The sequence below is a fragment of the Oncorhynchus tshawytscha genome, linkage group LG02, assembly GCF_018296145.1.
Source record: "Oncorhynchus tshawytscha isolate Ot180627B linkage group LG02, Otsh_v2.0, whole genome shotgun sequence".
Taxonomy (NCBI): Eukaryota; Metazoa; Chordata; class Actinopteri; order Salmoniformes; family Salmonidae; genus Oncorhynchus; species Oncorhynchus tshawytscha.
The window spans coordinates 70,317,373-70,337,323 of record NC_056430.1 but is presented as its reverse complement, the minus strand read 5'-3'; the positions used below and the strand labels follow the sequence as shown (position 1 = coordinate 70,337,323).

At 40.0% G+C, this 19,951-nt stretch overlaps 2 protein-coding genes across 2 annotated transcripts in view; one reads left to right on the top strand and one right to left on the bottom strand.

Moving 5' to 3' along the window:
• The first annotated feature begins 138 nt into the window (after positions 1–138).
• On the top strand, positions 139–2,642 carry LOC112263562 (protein DPCD). The gene is made up of 6 exons (XM_024439976.1): positions 139–235; positions 469–549; positions 660–784; positions 1,005–1,138; positions 1,507–1,609; positions 2,162–2,642. Exons 1-6 carry the CDS (start codon positions 142–144, stop codon positions 2,264–2,266), a joined length of 642 nt encoding a protein of 213 aa, XP_024295744.1. The 5' UTR covers positions 139–141; the 3' UTR covers positions 2,267–2,642.
• A 1,678-nt stretch (positions 2,643–4,320) lies between these two features.
• Positions 4,321–19,951, bottom strand: part of LOC121840679 (fibroblast growth factor 8b-like) — a 25,324-nt gene continuing 9,693 nt past the window's right edge. The window contains exons 3-6 of the mRNA XM_042305409.1: positions 9,214–9,250; positions 8,311–8,500; positions 5,909–6,015; positions 4,321–5,536 (exon numbers count right to left, since the gene is read on the bottom strand). Coding sequence (XP_042161343.1) covers positions 5,249–5,536; positions 5,909–6,015; positions 8,311–8,500; positions 9,214–9,250 — 622 coding nt within the window. The 3' untranslated portion in view covers positions 4,321–5,248. The remainder of the gene's footprint in view (positions 5,537–5,908; positions 6,016–8,310; positions 8,501–9,213; positions 9,251–19,951) is intronic.

Genomic DNA, 19,951 nt, shown 5'->3' with positions numbered 1-19,951 from the left:
TTTTCGAGAAAATATTGTAAAAAAAGTATGTATTATTTATTGAGTAAATGTAAACATGTTTTTGACATATTATGGAGTTTAAAAAATATGAAAACTTCATTATACGTTTCACGATGACCCCCGTTGCCGTGGCTACACGTGATGTTTCAGGAAGTGTCCGTTTTTTGCAATATGGCTGTGCAGAGCTGGTCAGATCTCCTAAAAGCATCCACGAAAACCGCTTTAATACACGATGGTGAGTGAAACAGAGAGATATAGACAAGTTATCATCATTATTGTGTTTTGTATCACAATATTTACCCTTGCATTCATCTAGTAAGACTTCAGTGTCAATTATAAGCTCGCTAGCATTATCTGCTAACTAACACTAACGTTCACTTTGCCTAGCAAATCTGTTTAGCAAAGATGAAAGCTAGCTAGTTCACATTTAAGTGAATTTCTATTGGTGCTTTGCAAAACTCTTTCCAGGGAAAAGGAAGATACACTATCTCTTTACAGATGGGAAAGAAATGGCAGAAGAATATGACTTGACAACAGATGAGCTCATTGGTAAGCTTGTTTCAGATTAGACATCTTCTAAAAAGTATCCTGCATTAGCTACATTGCTTCCGGTGCATTATATTATTTCCACTCTCAGCTGATGTATTCTTACTTTACAGTACGAAAGTGGCGTTCGAAAAGCACCTTGAAGGGACAGGGACCATGGGAGATAGAAGTTGGAGAGCCAGTCCCATCTACTGTAGGCTGTTTGGAATCAGATGTTATCAAAGAAAACTGTTCAAACGTGGGTTGTATTATACAATATTTACATCTGTTATGTTTCAGGCCATGATCTAAATTGATAATTGATTCTAGTTCAATATCACCAACAGCACTCATCCAAATGTGTCAACTAATACTTTTACGATCGTGGAATTCATTTCATTTTCATCATTTCACTATTCAACTAATCATAAATAAACAGTATGCATTTAACAGTACAATGCTTTGTTGTATTTCCTCAGCCTGTATTTATGCGCAAAGACACAAAGACCAGTTTCCTGTGGAGAGTCCGGAACCTTCCGTACCCCAAAGAGGTCTACAATATTTCAGTGGAGCCTGATCAACGATGCTGCATCATACGAACAAATAACAAAAAGTAACATCCAAATAGCCTCTATTCCACTCTCATGCCCAAATGCTGTAATAGTTTTGCATACAGTTGATATGTTTCCCCTCCTTAGAAATCTACTGATAAACTGCTAGGCCTATATCACTTCAGATATCATTAACTACAGGTGCCTGAAAAGTGATACCACATTCAAAGTCTATATAATTTCTACAGTTGTAACATCTTCACAATGGAGAAGGCCTCCTATATTTTCCTTTATTTTCTTTGTCGGTGTTAGTTCCAGTTCCTCATATGTAAGTGAGGCTGGCTCTCCTATAGGTGGCACTGTTGACAAAAATATCGATCTCTTGCCTTCAAGAAACCCTTTTCTCACTGCGGTGTGTTATCCTTTGCAGGTACTACAAGAAGTTTAATGTTCCTGATCTGGACCGAAGCCAGCTGCCAATGGATAGTTCCGCGCTCAACTTCACCCATGCCAATAACACGTTAATCGTCAGTGTAAGTACTCTTGACAACAACAACAACAACAACTAACAAACAAACTACAGTACTTCTCAAATCCCACCTTGGGTGATTTTACACTGCAAGTCTTATATCCAATATACAGAGACTGATGGGCAAACTTGAAGCTAAACTATAAGTTGATACTGGAGACTAGATTGAAACTATATTTTTGTATTCGTCTCACTTGTATCAGAACATGCCTGTGAACTCAAATGATCGAATCATTGAATTAGTTAGTAGGCTATCCTAACGTTTGTTCTAAGTATCTGATGAAGAGATTGACCGTTACTTTATGTGTATACCTATCATAATCGGTTTCTCTGTGCTCGATTTCGATTTCTTATTCCTTGCGTTTGTTCAAATTGGCACCCTATTCCCTATATAGCGTACTAATGAGCCCGACTCTGGTTGAAAGTAGTGCATTATATAGGGAATAAGGAGCCTCTGTGTTATCCCACTTCAGGCCAAACATTACACTACAGGATGTACATGGAAGGGAAAGGTGTTTCAGTCGAGGTAATGACCTATTCTGTCTTTCCTTTCAAGTACAAGAAGCCCAAGGAGATATTAACCCTTGAGCACGAGCTACTCCGGGAGGTGAAGAAACTGAAGGGAACCAATGAAGAGGACGTCGACTGCAAAACTCAATGAAGTGCCAATGTGGATCTGAGGGGGTGTCACTCAAACAAGTCGTTTTTGATTTGCACTGGTGATGCAGTATCCTGTATGTTTTCTACTCTGATTTCTGGTTCTCAATGGGATTCCACTATTGGAAAAATTTTGCGCAGTGCCTTCTCCATACTTTCCATTGTGTTTATTGCCGTCGAGGCGGGGGGATGTGGAATTGAGACAGTGAATTACAAACATAGTTACTTGTTCAAACTTGTTCTGTCAAAAAAATATTTGAGAAATGTCACTGCTGTTCTGTAAAAAGTTCTGAATTGTTGTTGTCGAGATACGAACAATCATTGGGTTTAATACGTGATGTTGTCCTTTGAAGATGAATACAATTCCATAACATTGTCAACTGTCTCTACATCTCTCTTTTCCCTTAACTATGCAAACTATTAGTTGTTAAAATAGTCCAAACGCAGAGAGTTCATCCCCCTCCCACAATTCTTGGTCTCCTTCCCTTGTAAAACACTTTAACACACAATGCCTTTTCCCTATTCTTTCCACACACACAAACACACACACACTTTTCTCGATGGGGTCGCCCTTACAAGCACGTCCCATTTGTGTTAACTGAATACCCTTATGCTCATGATTGTGCAGCCCAGAGTAGGCCACCCTGAAAGCCATTATGGCCGAGCTAGCCAGTACTAGCAGGTCTTACTGGTCCCCTGAGCCTCGCCCAGTCCTCCAGGGGGTGACTTTACTGGCCCAGAGTCCTCCAACAAATCCTCTCGCAAACCCCAAGACTGGGGATAGCCAAGGATAGGTATGGAGCTTGGATGACAGAAGCACTATATTACTGGGAAGTGAACGAGTCGTGTGCTTCTTTGTAAATATAGGTTCTTGCATGACAGTAGTACTGAATTACCGCAAAGTGGGAAAAGGTTGTAGGCTCTTTTGTAAATCGAGTAGCACGGTGAGCCACAATGAGAAACGTTATCTGACTGAATGCTTGCTAACTTTGACCATCAAACTCTAGGGAGATGAGTAACAAGACATTATATCTGACTAAGCTAATATGACTGAGGTTTGACATTCAAAGTTTGATTGAAACAATGCTGCAAAAAAGGAACAATTCCATTTAAATATAGATTCCTCTAACCTAGTGGTGATTCCTTGCATTTCTGGGACTTTATGTGCCTAACCAAGTGAGCAGTACAAGGGCTAAACACGGCGACTAAACCACAGGTCACTTGCTATTGTGCTTTGTGTACTTCCTAAATGGGAGGAGATATGTCATGGGATTTGGGAACCAGATCCAACCAAAGCATAAGATCTGAGAAAACAATTCTCAACTAATTTCTCAAATCAAGAGTTGCTGTTGGATTGCTTTGACTTTGTGTTGGGTGATTTGCGTACACTGCTGTCTTTTCCCATTTGGCAGAGCAGGATAATGCTTCAATTAAAGTGCATAATGTGTCCTAGTAGCAATTGAGCCATGAGGATAGCCATTAATTTCTCAATAGGAGTAACAATAATAACACAACAAGTTCAGAGTTTTTATCCTGTCAGATTTATTGAACCTTTTTGATCACAGCTTTCAGTTGTTCATTCGTTTGCAAGTCCTCAAAGCTGGCGGCGCTTGGCGCTTAGCTATACTGAAAAACCATTCCTCATATTTGGAATCCGACCTTTAGCAAACAACCAATAGGACATCCAGACTTCAAACAGTGAGAAAGAAGAGAGGAAGGGAATATAGAGGGTCTGCTCTGATTCTGTTGTGCAGCCAGGCCAACCGGGTCTTCTTCCCCGTCATCTGATTCTGTGGTGCAGCCAGGCCGACCGGGTCTTCTTCCCTGTCATCCGATTCTGTTGTGCTGCCAGGCCGACCGGGTCTTCTTCCCCCTGTCATTTGGCCTCTGCCGGTCATGCTCAGTTGCTCCTGGGAGAGAGAGGAGGGTTTCTTTCTGCCTCGTCCTTTCATTCCCGAATGCCTCTTCCCAGCCATTCCCCCTCTTTCAGCCGGTGCCACATTTTGCCACACTGAGCCCCGGTGCTCTTTCGCTTTCCCTCCCTCCCTCCCTCCTGTGAGACTAGCTTCTTTTTGATAACTGAACCCTCCTCGTGTTATTATTCGAACCAACTATTGTATAACATGTCCTTTTATATGAGGGCCACAAAGGGCCCATTTGACCACAGGGCTACGGTGTGTGATCGTGAGAAATGCAACTACATGGTGGTAACCTTTGTCTCGAAACAAAATTGTGGGCTGACCTCGTCTGCTTTTAATGCATAGCCCCAGCTATTCAGGCCCAAGTCTCACTTGCTGAGCACATTGAATTGCAGTAGCCTGTCACAGATATCGCCCCTTAGTTATCTGGGTCTCCAGTTTTTTAGGCAACGTTAGAACCTTTGGGACCCCAAAGTGACCCAGCTAGAAAAATAGTTAGAAACGGCGCATTGACTCAAAATTCTTTTGTGATTTTAATATACACTCTACAATAAATATTTCCATCATTTAAAAGTATTTATACAAATCTTCCAATTAAAAATATATTCATATATGTAGAAAACAGACTAACGAAAATGAACGCAAATGGCCTCCTAAATGCAAAATAAAGTGTTTTACGTGTATTCACTGTTAATTAGTTGATGCAACCACATGATGATCCAAAGATAGCTGCCATGTAATGTGTATTCATTATTTCTCTCTCATAACATCCTCTCTTTATAGCTGAGTAGGGTTATCACTAAGCCCAAGATGTCCTTTCATTCATTCAAATCTCATCGAGTGCTTGAGCACTAAAATCGCCCTCTGGTTATAAAAACTCTTTCCTGCAAATAAACCTCGGTCTGACGTAGCAGATTAGATAGTCTACTCATTGTTTTAGACACAATCCAGTACAAAACACAACAAAAAGGAGTCCTTGCAAGGAGCAGAAATGTGGTAGTGGTATTTTTGTTTGGTGCGTTTCCCTCCCTCCCTATGCTTCCTCTTCTTCTTCGTCTGTTCTTTCCTCAGTGGGCCCCTGAGCTGTGGTGATGGGTATGTTTAGTCCTCCGGGGGTGGAAGGGGACCACGGGGAGGACATCAAAGGGCTGGGTGTCACCCAGGAGGTGGCCCTTGGGCTGGCGTTTCATGAAGTGGGCCTCCCTCTGGTGTTGCTTGGTCCTGGAGGCCTTGCGGGGCCTTCCTTTACGCGTGAAGGCCATGTACCAGCCCTCATATTTAGCGTTCTGGAGAGCAGTGTAGTTGTTCTCCAGAACGATCTCTGTGAAGATGCAGTCTTTACCACGACCCTTCCGCTGTTAGAGAGAGGGGGGTGTGTGTGGGTGTGTGTGGGGGGGTGAGAGACGGAATGACAGAATGAGTTAAGGGGTCAGTCTCTGAGGATGTTAAAATATTGTTTTGACAGGTAAATGTCCTATCAATCCTTCAAGTTTCTTCTCAAATCATGTCCAAAACTCCCTACAAGGGCTTTTCTGGTCATAACTCAGGTGAAGAGCCTTACACAGGACAGACATAACTTTTCTCTGAAACTTTGTACTCATGGTCACAGTCAAAATGATGACAGAACTTATTGAACTCAACCGACCTCCAGGGCTCACATGAAAAGAGATGTACATTTCAATGTGACTTCCCTAAATAAAGGATTAATAAATAAATGTAATGTTTACCTTGCCAATCAATTTCCCCGTCTTGTTCATGCAGATGTAGTAGCCCGTCTTTGCCCCTTTGATCCGAATACGACTACCAAACGTGTCCGTCTCCACCACAAGTTTGGCTAGCAAAACATAAAACACATCATATCTTTATTCAGCTCAGATACAATGCACAATAATTCTCAAGCTTATGAGGTTATTCTATTTTGTGAACACAATATGCATGCATTCGTAACTTTGAGATAAAACCCTTGCGAAAAATAATCAAATAGCGGTATCATTTGAGACTGAGTTGAACTTGAAGACTGTGAGACTATGCCGGCCCAGTAGTATTGACGTGATGACATCAGAAAGGGTGTGAAGTTATTGTAATGACTGGTTTCGGAGGACTACATTTAACCTCGATCTAATAACCTTAAGTTATGTATTATATTATGATGACTTTAGCAGAGTTGTACTACTCGTTATCATGGCATCAACCTTGAATGCAGCGGGGAGACAAGTATTGTATATGGAAAAACATTCAAACATAAATTAAATTTGAAACATTGGCTAAAAACACTCAAGTCTTTTAGAATAGCAGCAAGTGGCTTTGACTTTGCACTGAGCCATTGTCATTGAACGGCTATAAAATGCCGCGCTACGCTCCACTTAGATGATGGGGAGGAAGGAGGAACAAGGGAGTGAGAGAACATAGCGGTCAGCGACACAGCCACAAAAGCACCGAGCAGTGGTCAGATTTGGGCCTGCTACAAGAGTGACACCCACTTAGGACATGCACGCTCGAGCCAAGGCGAGGTGTGTGTGTGTGTGTGTGTGTGTGTGTGTGTGTGTGTGTGTGTGTGTGTGTGTGTGTTTGAGGGGGAGAGGGAGGGAGAGGGAGAACAGAGAGAGGAAAGAGGGGATAAAATGAAGATGCTGACTTCACCGCTCTTTATAAACCGAGTCATACATTGAGTTGTAAAGCAATGAACATTCCTCATTAAATTACAATCCAAAAAGCAGGCAGCAGGCATAGGGAGAAATAGATTGTTGTGGTGGAAAGATGGCTAGACAGACCCAAAAAAATACTTTGGTGACAGGAATTTGCTCCCTTTAAAATGTCAGACAATTTTTTCCATGTGGGGAGAAACAATTCCCAACCTTGCATAGATTTCATCAAAACAGCTGTCTATATTGTACACTTTGTCCATAGGCTAAACTCTAAGAATTTTTTTTTCTAAAAGGGTTCTTTATCTGTCCCCATAGGATAACCTCTTTTGGTCCCAGGTAGAACCATTTTGGGTTCCATCTAGAAACCTCTGTAGAAAGGGTTCTACATGGAACCCCAAAGGATTCAATCTGCAACCAAAAAGGGTTCTTCAAAGGGTTCTCCCATGGGGACAGCCGAATGACCTTTTAAGGGTCCAGATAGCACCTTTTTTTTTCAAATAGTGCACAGGAGGCCTATGAATACGTCTAAACCACCACTGTTGAGAAATACCACGTGTTAAAACTTCATGTGGATGAAACAGTGCGACGAAGTTGCCCTGAGAAATGTTGTGCTAATTATTCCACTTGGCAGATATGCAGTTTACCCAAACCCTTCCAAAGACAATGCATTGTGTCCAAGGGACATTCAGCACCACTCTGGATAAGTGAGTTAAAACAATTCTGTTTTATCAATGACATTTATCAAATTTTTGTAATTCTCGTGGCAAATGTCAATCAGTCACTGATATGTTAAACCACTAAATCGCATGTAAAAATGTCGTACTTTTTTTTGGTATGTTTAACTTAAGCAGATATGAATGAATGTATGTTTTGTTCAAAGGATGGACTTTAGAGAGCTACTGTATATTTATAACATTTAAATATTTCGCTATTTGAATATTCATTGACATGTGTCCATCAAAGACCAATGGGGGACAGAATTAAATAAAAACACATTCGCCTCAAATAACTTTGGGTAAAAAAAATAGGGCATCTCAAGGTTATGAAAATTGCAAGTCATATTTCTTTCTTTCAACCGCTTCTGAGAGGCTAAGCTACTCAGTAAATGATAAGAAGGTAGAAAGTAAGACGAGTTCTGATGTGTTTACCAGATATTCTGAGTGGGTTTCTCCCCAGAATCCCAGTCCAGAACAGTACTATATAATCCATTTCGAATGCATTTTCTCTTTCCCGCCGCCTACTCAAAACCTAAATTCTTCATACTAAATAGAACTGTTTGCTTTTTAAATGGTAACATTTTCATAATATACCTAATTTTCTTCTCCAATAGGCCTACATGACTTGTAAATTGACGTGTCCATAAGTAGATTTAAGTCATTTCAAAATCTGGAATAGGCCTGTTGAATCCTATAATTATTACGAAGATGCCTAGGCCTACTTGAAGGCACCCATTTCGTGCTAGGCGTGATTGATTTGTTTCTTACCGTGCACAGCTCCGTCGTCGCCCATGGCATTCACTTTCTTATTTCCCAGAACCTGGACATGTTTACCGCTGGTCCGGCTGTAGAGCTGGTAGGTCCGAATCAACCGGCGGCTCATCCGGTCAGACAACCGGCACTGCTCGTTCACATGGTGCTTGAAATTAGGAGGTGGGGAGTGGGACTGCACTGTGTTCTATCAAACAAGAAAAACACACAAGAAAAATGCATGAATAAAAACATTGAAGTATAAAAATAAAAACACCAATGAGAGCATAGCCGAACTGATAATTAATGCTAATTGATGTTCAGTATAAATGAATGAGAAGCAGATCAATTTATTTTCCAACTAATACATATTTATATATTTCAATGAACACCAATCATATGCTTTTCATATGGAGTTAGGCTATAGGCATTTCAAAGGGAATTGCGGGCACATGGCTTTTAGAAGAGAAAAAGTGCCCTTGCACGGTGAGTGTTTGGGGAGATGCACGCAGCGAGTCCGCTGTCCTCACTTGAGATGACATGCCTATGATAGGTTGTTTTACCACGAATGATCTTTCACCCCCATCTCCCTTAGCTATATCCCTTAACGATTATTTTTCAATTCAGCCATACGCCATCCCCATATGTTTTAACAATTACCTTTTAGGCTCGCTTTTACGTCTTTTCAATATGTTTGACTTGTTGCCAACTGCTTAGGCCTCGTAATAAAATGTTTTCATGGTTATTACACATTTACTGCAGATATGCAAACGAATTGGATTAATATCAATAAGAATAAAAACGCTTGTAAATGGGTATAATTAGTTGCATTGATGGACTGAAATCTTTTTAAGGGGCTATGAAATGTTATTGTATGCCCATTGCTCTGCAAACGCCATAAAAATGCATGCAAGTTCGTACCTGTGTGCAAAAACACAGCGCTAAGAACTGAAGTAACCTGAAACATAAAAAAGAAAAAAGAATCATATTTATGTTTCATATACATTTCCAAATATGTCAAGTAACTCTATAGGCCTATATAGCCAATTCCTTAAATCTGAACAGTTCAGTAGTATAATAACTCACAGGTAGCCTAATCTCGATGTTCTAAGCCTCATATTGAAATAAGTCAAATATTTCTTCATGAATTCCACTATTCCAATTCCACATGAGTTCTCTGGGAAATAACAGTCCTTCCCAGCGGCAATTTCAGCTTGGATTTGATCTCCCTTCTGTTACAGCTTATAAAATGATAGCCCGACGATGGAGATCCAGAAACAAGTGAAGGTTCGGTCCAATGTTCCAGGTAGGATTCACATTCACTCATTGACAGTATTCACAATAAAACGTTCCGGGACGATTTAAAGACGTTCAGGGGGCCATCCAGAATTACAAGTCCCAGGGATAGAGATCGCACTGTGATCAAGCGACCACCGTTATTCCACCAGTCGGTCAATTCCCCCTCGTGTCAATCATCCCTCCTCTGCAGAATTCAAGGTCTTCTTTGATGTTGCTTAGTAGAGATAATGTATATCCCGGTTGCTTTCGTGGAATTGCAATACATCCGTATGCACTGGTGGGATGGAATTATTACGCGCATGGAGATTAGCCTATTTGTATGCATATTTTACGCGCGACACTGAGGAGATGCATGTCCATTCAATAATAAAAAATAAAAAATGGAATCTTGAATAGATATGAATAAAAAAGGGTAGTAAAATGTATAGTTCTATGTATTTGTAGCCACTGGTGATGTTTGCCTCTCAAAGAAACGCTGTTAGAATGGTCGGTATAGCGCGGCTCCAATGTCAACCTCCCACACGTGTGTTTCTTGTGGTCCCGTTTACTTCAGAATACAGTGGCTCCTGCCCTCGACATTTAAATACTTTCACTTGCGAGAAAGGCAATATCCTTGCAGAGTGCAGGCGGAGCCTTTGGTGAGAGATAGTAACAGGCTGAGGAGGACTGAAAGTGGCATGTATTGATTGACACCTGACCATGTTGAGGTATTTCACAAATATGAGCCACATTAATTGACTTGGCTTTGTGCCTTATTAGGCTACTTACAGTGTTGGGATTGTTTCACAAGTTATCAAACATTAATGTTTCAGCTCAATTCTTGATCACATCAAACATGAACAAATCAGGAACAAACCTATTAATTGTTATTTGTCAACAATTCAATCAACTAATTCATTTCCAATAAACCATGAATAAAGGTTAAATACAAATATGTATATAATGTAGATATTGGCCCTACTGCATCACACAACAGAATAGCAAAGAAACCAAGCCTCTGTTCCCTGGAATCTACTTAAGAAAATATTCAGCTACATTAACCTCTTCCCCTACTGCAGGTTAGTGGTTGTTTCATACTGCAGGTTAGTGGCTGTTTCATACTGGAGGTTAGTGGTTGTTTCATACTGCAGGTTAGTGGTTGTTTCATACTGCAGGTTAGTGGCTGTTTCATACTGGAGGTTAGAGGTTGTTTCATACTGCAGGTTAGTGGTTGTTTCATACTGCAGGTTAGTGGTTGTTTCATACTGCAGGTTAGTGGTTGTTTCATACTGCAGGTTAGTGGTTGTTTCATACTGCAGGTTAGTGGTTGTTTCATACTGCAGGTTAGTGGTTGTTTCATACTGCAGGTTAGTGGCTGTTTCATACTGGAGGTTAGTGGTTGTTTCATACTGCAGGTTAGTGGTTGTTTCATACTGCAGGTTAGTGGCTGTTTCATACTGGAGGTTAGTGGTTGTTTCATACTGCAGGTTAGTGGTTGTTTCATACTGCAGGTTAGTGGCTGTTTCATACTGGAGGTTAGAGGTTGTTTCATACTGCAGGTTAGTGGTTGTTTCATACTGGAGGTTAGTGGTTGTTTCATACTGCAGGTTAGTGGTTGTTTCATACTGGAGGTTAGTGGCTGTTTCATACTGGTGGTTAGAGGTTGTTTCATACTGAAGGTTAGTGGTTGTTTCTTATTTCAGGTTAGAGGTTGTTTTATACTGCAGGTTAGTGGTTGTTTCATACTGGAGGTTAGTGGCTGTTTCATACTGTAGTTTAGAGGTTGTTTCATACTGCAGGTTAGTGGTTGTTTCATACTGGAGGTTAGTGGCTGTTTTATACTGCAGGTTAGTGGTTGTTTCTTATTTCAGGTTAGTGTTTGTTTTATATATATCAGGTTAGTGGTCGTTTCATACTGTAGGTTAGTGGTTGTTTCTTATTTCAGGTTAGAGGTTGTTTCATACTGCAGGTTAGTGGTTGTTTCATACTGGAGGTTAGTGGTTGTTTCTTATTTCAGGTTAGAGGTTGTTTCATACTGCAGGTTAGTGGTTGTTTCATACTGGAGGTTAGTGGCTGTTTCATACTGTAGGTTAGAGGTTGTTTCATACTGCAGGTTAGTGGTTGTTTCATACTGGTTGTTTCATACTGGAGGTTAGTGGCTGTTTCATACTGCAGGTTAGTGGTTGTTTCTTATTTCAGGTTAGTGGTTGTTTCTTATTTCAGGTTAGTGGTTGTTTCATACTGTAGGTTAGTGGTTGTTTCTTATTTCAGGTTAGAGGTTGTTTCATACTGCAGGTTAGTGGTTGTTTCATACTGGAGGTTAGTGGTTGTTTCATACTGGAGGTTAGAGGTTGTTTCATACTGGAGGTTAGTGGTTGTTTTATACTGTAGGTTAGCGGTTGTTTCTTATTTCAGGTTAGTGGTTGTTTCATACTGCAGGTTAGTGGTTGTTTCATACTGGAGGTTAGTGGTTGTTTCATACTGCAGGTTAGAGGTTGTTTCATACTGGAGGTTAGTGGTTGTTTTATACTGTAGGTTAGCGGTTGTTTCTTATTTCAGGTTAGTGGTTGTTTCATACTGCAGGTTAGTGGTTGTTTCATACTGCAGGTTAGTGGTTGTTTCATACTGGAGGTTAGTGGCTGTTTCATACTGCAGGTTAGTGGTTGTTTCTTATTTCAGGTTAGAGGTTGTTTCATACTGGAGGTTAGTGGCTGTTTCATACTGCAAGTTAGAGGTTGTTTCATACTGGAGGTTAGTGGTTGTTTCATACTGCAGGTTAGTGGTTGTTTCATACTGCAGGTTAGTGGCTGTTTCATACTGGTTAGTTTTTCATACTGCAGGTTAGTGGTTGTTTCATACTGGAGGTTAGTGGTTGTTTCATACTGCAGGTTAGTGGTTGTTTCATACTGGAGGTTAGTGGCTGTTTCATACTGGTGGTTAGGTTGTTTCATACTGAAGGTTAGTGGTTGTTTCTTATTTCAGGTTAGAGGTTGTTTTATACTGCAGGTTAGTGGTTGTTTCATACTGGAGGTTAGTGGCTGTTTCATACTGCAGGTTAGTGGTTGTTTCATACTGGTTGGTTAGTGGTTGTTTCATACTGGAGGTTAGTGGTTGTTTTATACTGCAGGTTAGTGGTTGTTTTTTCAGGTTAGTGTTTGTTTTATACTATATCAGGTTAGTGGTCGTTTCATACTGTAGGTTAGTGGTTGTTTCTTATTTCAGGTTAGAGGTTGTTTCATACTGCAGGTTAGTGGTTGTTTCATACTGGAGGTTAGTGGTTGTTTCTTATTTCAGGTTAGAGGTTGTTTCATACTGCAGGTTAGTGGTTGTTTCATACTGGAGGTTAGTGGCTGTTTCATACTGTAGGTTAGAGGTTGTTTCATACTGCAGGTTAGTGGTTGTTTCATACTGGAGGTTAGTGGCTGTTTCATACTGCAGGTTAGTGGTTGTTTCTTATTTCAGGTTAGTGGTTGTTTCTTATTTCAGGTTAGTGGTTGTTTCATACTGTAGGTTAGTGGTTGTTTCTTATTTCAGGTTAGAGGTTGTTTCATACTGCAGGTTAGTGGTTGTTTCATACTGGAGGTTAGTGGTTGTTTCATACTGGAGGTTAGAGGTTGTTTCATACTGGAGGTTAGTGGTTGTTTTATACTGTAGGTTAGCGGTTGTTTCTTATTTCAGGTTAGTGGTTGTTTCATACTGCAGGTTAGTGGTTGTTTCATACTGGAGGTTAGTGGTTGTTTCATACTGCAGGTTAGAGGTTGTTTCATACTGGAGGTTAGTGGTTGTTTTATACTGTAGGTTAGCGGTTGTTTCTTATTTCAGGTTAGTGGTTGTTTCATACTGCAGGTTAGTGGTTGTTTCATACTGCAGGTTAGTGGTTGTTTCATACTGGAGGTTAGTGGCTGTTTCATACTGCAGGTTAGTGGTTGTTTCTTATTTCAGGTTAGAGGTTGTTTCATACTGGAGGTTAGTGGCTGTTTCATACTGCAAGTTAGAGGTTGTTTCATACTGGAGGTTAGTGGTTGTTTCTTATTTCAGGTTAGAGGTTGTTTCATACTGGAGGTTTAGTGGTTGTTTCTTACTGGAGATTAGTGGTTGTTTCATACTGGAGGTTAGTGGGTGTTTCATCCTGGAGGTTAGAGGTTGTTTCTAATTTCAGATTAGTGGTATTTTCATACTTCAGGTTAGTGGTTGTTTCATACTGCAGGTTAGTGGTTGTTTCATACTGCAGGTTAGTGGTTGTTTCATACTGGAGGTTAGTGGCTGTTTCATACTGCAGGTTAGTGGTTGTTTCTTATTTCAGGTTAGAGGTTGTTTCATACTGGAGGTTAGTGGCTGTTTCATACTGCAAGTTAGAGGTTGTTTCATACTGGAGGTTAGTGGTTGTTTCTTATTTCAGGTTAGAGGTTGTTTCATACTGGAGGTTTAGTGGTTGTTTCTTACTGGAGATTAGTGGTTGTTTCATACTGGAGGTTAGTGGGTGTTTCATCCTGGAGGTTAGAGGTTGTTTCTAATTTCAGGTTAGTGGTATTTTCATACTTCAGGTTAGTGGTTGTTTCATCCTGGAGGTTAGTGGTTGTCAGTGGTGGAATAAGTACCCACTTGTCATACTTGAGTAAAAGTAAAGATAGCTTAATAGAACATTTCTCAAGTAAAAGTGAAAGTTACCCAGTTAAATTCTACCTGAGTAAAAGTCTAAAAGTATTTGGTTTTAAATATACTTAAGTATCAAAAGTACAATTATAAATCATTTCACATTCCTTATATTCCTTATATTAAGCAAACCAGATGGCACAATTGTCTTTTTCTTTTCTATTTATGGATAGCCAGGGGCACACTACAACACTCAGACATTAGTTTCAAACGAAGCATGTGTGTTTAGGGAGTCTGCCAGATCAGAGGTAGTAGAGATGACCAGGGATGTTCTCTTGATAATTGTGTGAGTTGGACCATTTTCCTGTCCTGCTAAGCCTGCGAAATGGAGTGAGTACTTTTGGGTGTCAGGGAAAATGTATGGAGCAAAAAGTACATTATTTTCTTTAGGAATGTAGTGGAGTAAAAGTAAAAGTTGACAAAAATATAAATAGTAAAGTAAAGTACAAATACCCCAAAAACTGACTTAAGTAGCACTTAAAATGATTTTTACCTAGGTACTTTACACCACTGGTGGTTGTTTCATACTGGAGGTTAGAGGTGGTTTCATACTGCCGGTTAGTGGTTGTTTCATACTGGAGGTTAGTGGTTGTTTCATACTGGAGGTTAGTGGTTGTTTCATACTGCCGGTTAGTGGTATTTTCACACTTCAGGTTAGTGGTTGTTTCATACTGCCGGTTAGTGGTATTTTCACACTTCAGGTTAGTGGTTGTTTCATACTGCAGGTTAGTGGTTGTTTCATACTGCCGGTTAGTGGTATTTTCACACTTCAGGTTAGTGGTTGTTTATACTGCAGGTTAGTGGTAATTTCATACTTCAGGTTAGTGATTGTTTCTTATTTCAGGTTAGTGGTTGTTTCATACTGGAGGTTAGTGGTTGTTTCTTATTTCAGGTTAGAGGTTGTTTCATACTGGAGGTTAGTGGTTGTTTCTTATTTCAGGTTAGTGGTTGTTTCATACTGCAGGTTAGTGGTTGTTTCATACTTCAAGTTAGTGGTTGTTTCATACTTCAGGTTAGTGGTTGTTTCATACTGCAGGTTAGTGGTTGTTTCATACTGCAGGTTAGTGGTTGTTTCATACTGCAGGTTAGTGGTCGTTTCATACTGCAGGTTAGTGGTTGTTTCATACTGCAGGTTAGTGGTTGTTTCATACTGCAGGTTAGTGGTTGTTTCATACTTCTGCAGGTTAGTGGTTGTTTCATACTTCAGGTTAGTGGTTGTTTCATACTTCAGGTTAGTGGTTGTTTCATACTGGAGGTTAGTGGTTGTTTCATACTGCCGGTTAGTGGTTGTTTCATACTGGAGGTTAGTGGTTGTTTCATACTGGAGGTTAGTGGTTGTTTCATACTGCCGGTTAGTGGTTGTTTCATAATGGAGGTTAGTGGTTTTTTCATACTGCCGGTTAGTGGTATTTTCACACTTCAGGTTAGTGGTTGTTTCATACTGCAGGTTAGTGGTTGTTTCATACTGCCGGTTAGTGGTTGTTTCATACTGGAGGTTAGTGGTTGTTTCATACTGCCGGTTAGTGGTATTTTCACACTTCAGGTTAGTGGTTGTTTCATACTGCAGGTTAGTGGTTGTTTCATACTGCAGGTTAGTGGTTGTTTCATACTGCAGGTTAGTGGTTGTTTCATACTTCAGGTTAGTGGTTGTTTCATACTTCAGGTTAGTGGTTGTTTCATACTGGAGGTTAGTGGTTGTTTCATACTGCAGGTTAGTGGTTGTTTCATACTGCAGGTTAGTGGTTGTTTCATACTGCAGGTTAGTGGTTGTTTCATACTGCAGGTTAGTGGTTGTTTCATACTTCAGGTTAGTGGTTGTTTCATACTTCAGGTTAGTGGTTGTTTCATACTGGAGGTTAGTGGTTGTTTCATACTGCAGGTTAGTGGTTGTTTCATACTGCCGGTTAGTGGTATTTTCACACTTCAGGTTAGTGATTGTTTCTTATTTCAGGTTAGTGGTTGTTTCATACTGGAGGTTAGTGGTTGTTTCTTATTTCAGGTTAGAGGTTGTTTCATACTGGAGGTTAGTGGTTGTTTCTTATTTCAGGTTAGTGGTTGTTTCATACTGCAGGTTAGTGGTATTTTCATACTTCAGGTTAGGGGTTGTTTCTTATTTCAGGTTAGTGGTTGTTTCATACTGCAGGTTAGTGGTATTTTCATACTTCAAGTTAGTGGTTGTTTCATACTTCAGGTTAGTGGTTGTTTCATACTGCAGGTTAGTGGTTGTTTCATACTGCAGGTTAGTGGTTGTTTCATACTGCAGGTTAGTGGTTGTTTCATACTGCAGGTTAGTGGTTGTTTCATACTTCAGGTTAGTGGTTGTTTCATACTTCAGGTTAGTGGTTGTTTCATACTTCAGCTTAGTGGTTGTTTCATACTTCAGGTAAGTGGTTGTTTCATACTTCAGGTTAGTGGTTGTTTCATACTGCAGTTTAGTGGTTGTTTCATACTGCAGGTTAGTGGTTGTTTCATACTGCAGGTTAGTGGTTGTTTCATACTTCAGGTTAGTGGTTGTTTCATACGGCAGGTTAGTGTTTGTTTCATACTGCAGGTTAGTGGTTGTTTCATACTGCAGGTTAGTGGTTGTTTCATACTGCAGGTTAGTGGTTGTTTCATACTGCAGGTTAGTGGTTGTTTCATACTTCAGGTTAGTGGTTGTTTCATACTTCAGGTTAGTGGTTGTTTCATACTGGAGGTTAGTGGTTGTTTCATAGTACAGGTTAGTGGTTGTTTCATACTGGAGGTTAGTGGTTGTTTCATACTTCAGGTTAGTGGTTGTTTCATACTGGAGGTTAGTGGTTGTTTCATAGTACAGGTTAGTGGTTGTTTCATACTGGAGGTTAGTGGTTGTTTCATACTGGAGGTTAGTGGTGGTTTCATACTGCAGGTTAGTGGTTGTTTCATACTTCAGGTTAGTGGTTGTTTCATACTTCAGGTTAGTGGTTGTTTCATACTGCATGTTAGTGGTTGTTTCATACTTCAGGTTAGTGGTTGTTTCATACTGGAGGTTAGTGGTTGTTTCATACTGCAGGTTAGTGGTTGTTTCATACTGCAGGTTAGTGGTTGTTTCATACTGCAGGTTAGTGGTTGTTTCATACTTCAGGTTAGTGGTTGTTTCATACTGGAGGTTAGTGGTTGTTTCATAGTACAGGTTAGTGGTTGTTTCATACTGGAGGTTAGTGGTTGTTTCATACTTCAGGTTAGTGGTTGTTTCATACTGGAGGTTAGTGGTTGTTTCATACTGGAGGTTAGTGGTTGTTTCATAGTACAGGTTAGTGGTTGTTTCATACTGCAGGTTAGTGGTTGTTTCATACTTCAGGTTAGTGGTTGTTTCATACTGGAGGTTAGTGGTTGTTTCATAGTACAGGTTAGTGGTTGTTTCATACTGGAGGTTAGTGGTTGTTTCATACTGGAGGTTAGTGGTTGTTTCATACTGCAAGTTAGTGGTTGTTTCATACTGCAGTTTAGTGGTTGTTTCATACTGGAGGTTAGTGGTTGTTTCATACTGCAGGTTAGTGGTTGTTTCATACTTCAGGTTAGTGGTTGTTTCATACTGGAGGTAAGTGGTTGTTTCATACTTCAGGTTAGTGGTATTTTCAAACTTCAGGCTAGTGGTTGTTTCATACTTCAGGTAAGTGGTTGTTTCATACTGGAGGTAAGTGGTTGTTTCATACTTCAGGTTAGTGGTATTTTCATACTTCAGGTTAGTGGTTGTTTATACTGCCGGTTAGTGGTATTTTCCTACTTCAGGTAAGTGGTTGTTTCATACTTCAGGTTAGTGGTATTTTCATACTTCAGGTTAGTGGTTGTTTATACTGCCGGTTAGTGGTATTTTCCTACTTCAGGTTAGTGGTTGTTTATACTGCCGGTTAGTGGTATTTTCCTACTTCAGGTTAGTGGTTGTTTATACTGCAGGATAGTGGTATTTTCATACTTCAGGCTAGTGGTTGTTTATACTGCAGGATAGTGGTATTTTCATACTGCACATTAGTGGTTGTTTCATGGCCCCATTGGACCAACCTTGATCTGCTGTTTTTCATTTGACACATATATATATATATATATAAATAAGTAATATGTATTCCATGTGAATATACGGCACAGAATGGTTTTCACATATAACATTCTAGAGGCTGTCGCTGCCTTCGATACAAAAGGTCTCTTTCTCTCTGTCTCTCACACACAATCCATCTTGCTTCACGTTCATTGTCTGTGTTGGGTTCTTTATAGTTGTGTGTGTGTAGGTGACCCACACTACCATTCAAATGTTTGGGGTCACTTAGAAATGTCCTTGTTTTTAAAGAAAAGCACATTTTTTGTCCATTAAAATAACATAAAATGAATCAGAAATACAGTGTAGACATTGTTAATGTTGTAAATGACTATTGTAGCTGGAAATGGCTGATATTTTATGGAATATCTATATAGGCGTACAGAGTCCCATTATCAGCAACCATAACTCCTGTGTTCCAATGGCATGTTGTGTTAGCTAATCCAAGTTGAAAATTTTAAAAGGCTAATTGATTAAATAGCACTCACAAAACACCAGTCTCAACTTCAACAGTGGAAAGGCGACTCCGGAATGCTGGCCCTCTAGGCAGAGTTCATCTATCCAGTGTCTGTGTTCTTTTGCCCATCTTAATCTTTTCTTTTTATTGGCCAGTCGGAGATATGGCTTTTTCTTTGTAACTCCTTCTTTGCAAAGGCCAGCATCCCAGAGTCGCCTCTTCACTGTTGACATTGAGACTGGTGTTTTGCAGGTACCATTTAATGAAGCTGCCAGCTGAGGACCTGTGAGGCATCTGTTTCTCAAACTAGACACTCTAATGTACTTGGCTTCTTGCTCAGTTGTGCACCGGGGCCTCCCACTCCTCTTTCTATTCTGGTTAGAGCCAGTTTGCGCTGTTCTGTGAAGGGAGAAGTACACAGCGTTGTACCAGATCTTCAGTTTATTGGCATTTTCTCATATGGAATAGCCTTCATTTCTCAGAACAAGAATAGACTGACGAGTTTCAGAAGAAAATGATCTGTTTCTGGCCATTTTGAGCCTGTAATCGAACCCACAAATGCTGATGCTCCAGATACTCAACTAGTCTAAAGAAGGCCAGTTTTATTGCTTCTTTAATCAGTACAACAGTTTTCAGCTGTGCTAACATAATTGCAAAAGGGTTTTCTAATGATCAATTAGCCTTTTAAAATGCTAAACTTGGATTATTTAACACAACGTTCCATTGGAACACAGGAGTGATGGTGGCTGATAATTGGCCTCTGTACGCCTATGTAGATATTCCATAAAATATCAGCTGTTTCCAGCTACAATAGTCATTTGCAACATTAACAATGTCTACACTGATCAATTTGATGTTATTTTAATGAACAAAAAATGTGCTTTTCTTTAAAAAATAAGGACATTTCTAAGTGACCCCAAACGTTTGAACGGTTGTGTGTACTGTATGGTAAGAACATAACACCAATGTGGTTAATAACAAAGTAATAGTGTTTTAGGAAACCCCAGAAAACCAAGTACACCCCCTAAGAACTGTAACACCTCAGGTCACTTCTCAATGATCTAGACAGACCCATTTAACTTCTTTCAACATGGTTGGCATCATAACATGCTAATTGTCAAACCAATAAAACATGCTCTACTGTAATTTCCACAATGTCAGAAAAGGACCAGACATACGTCCTTTACTCGCTTCTTTTAGCCCTGCTTTCTCCTTAGACC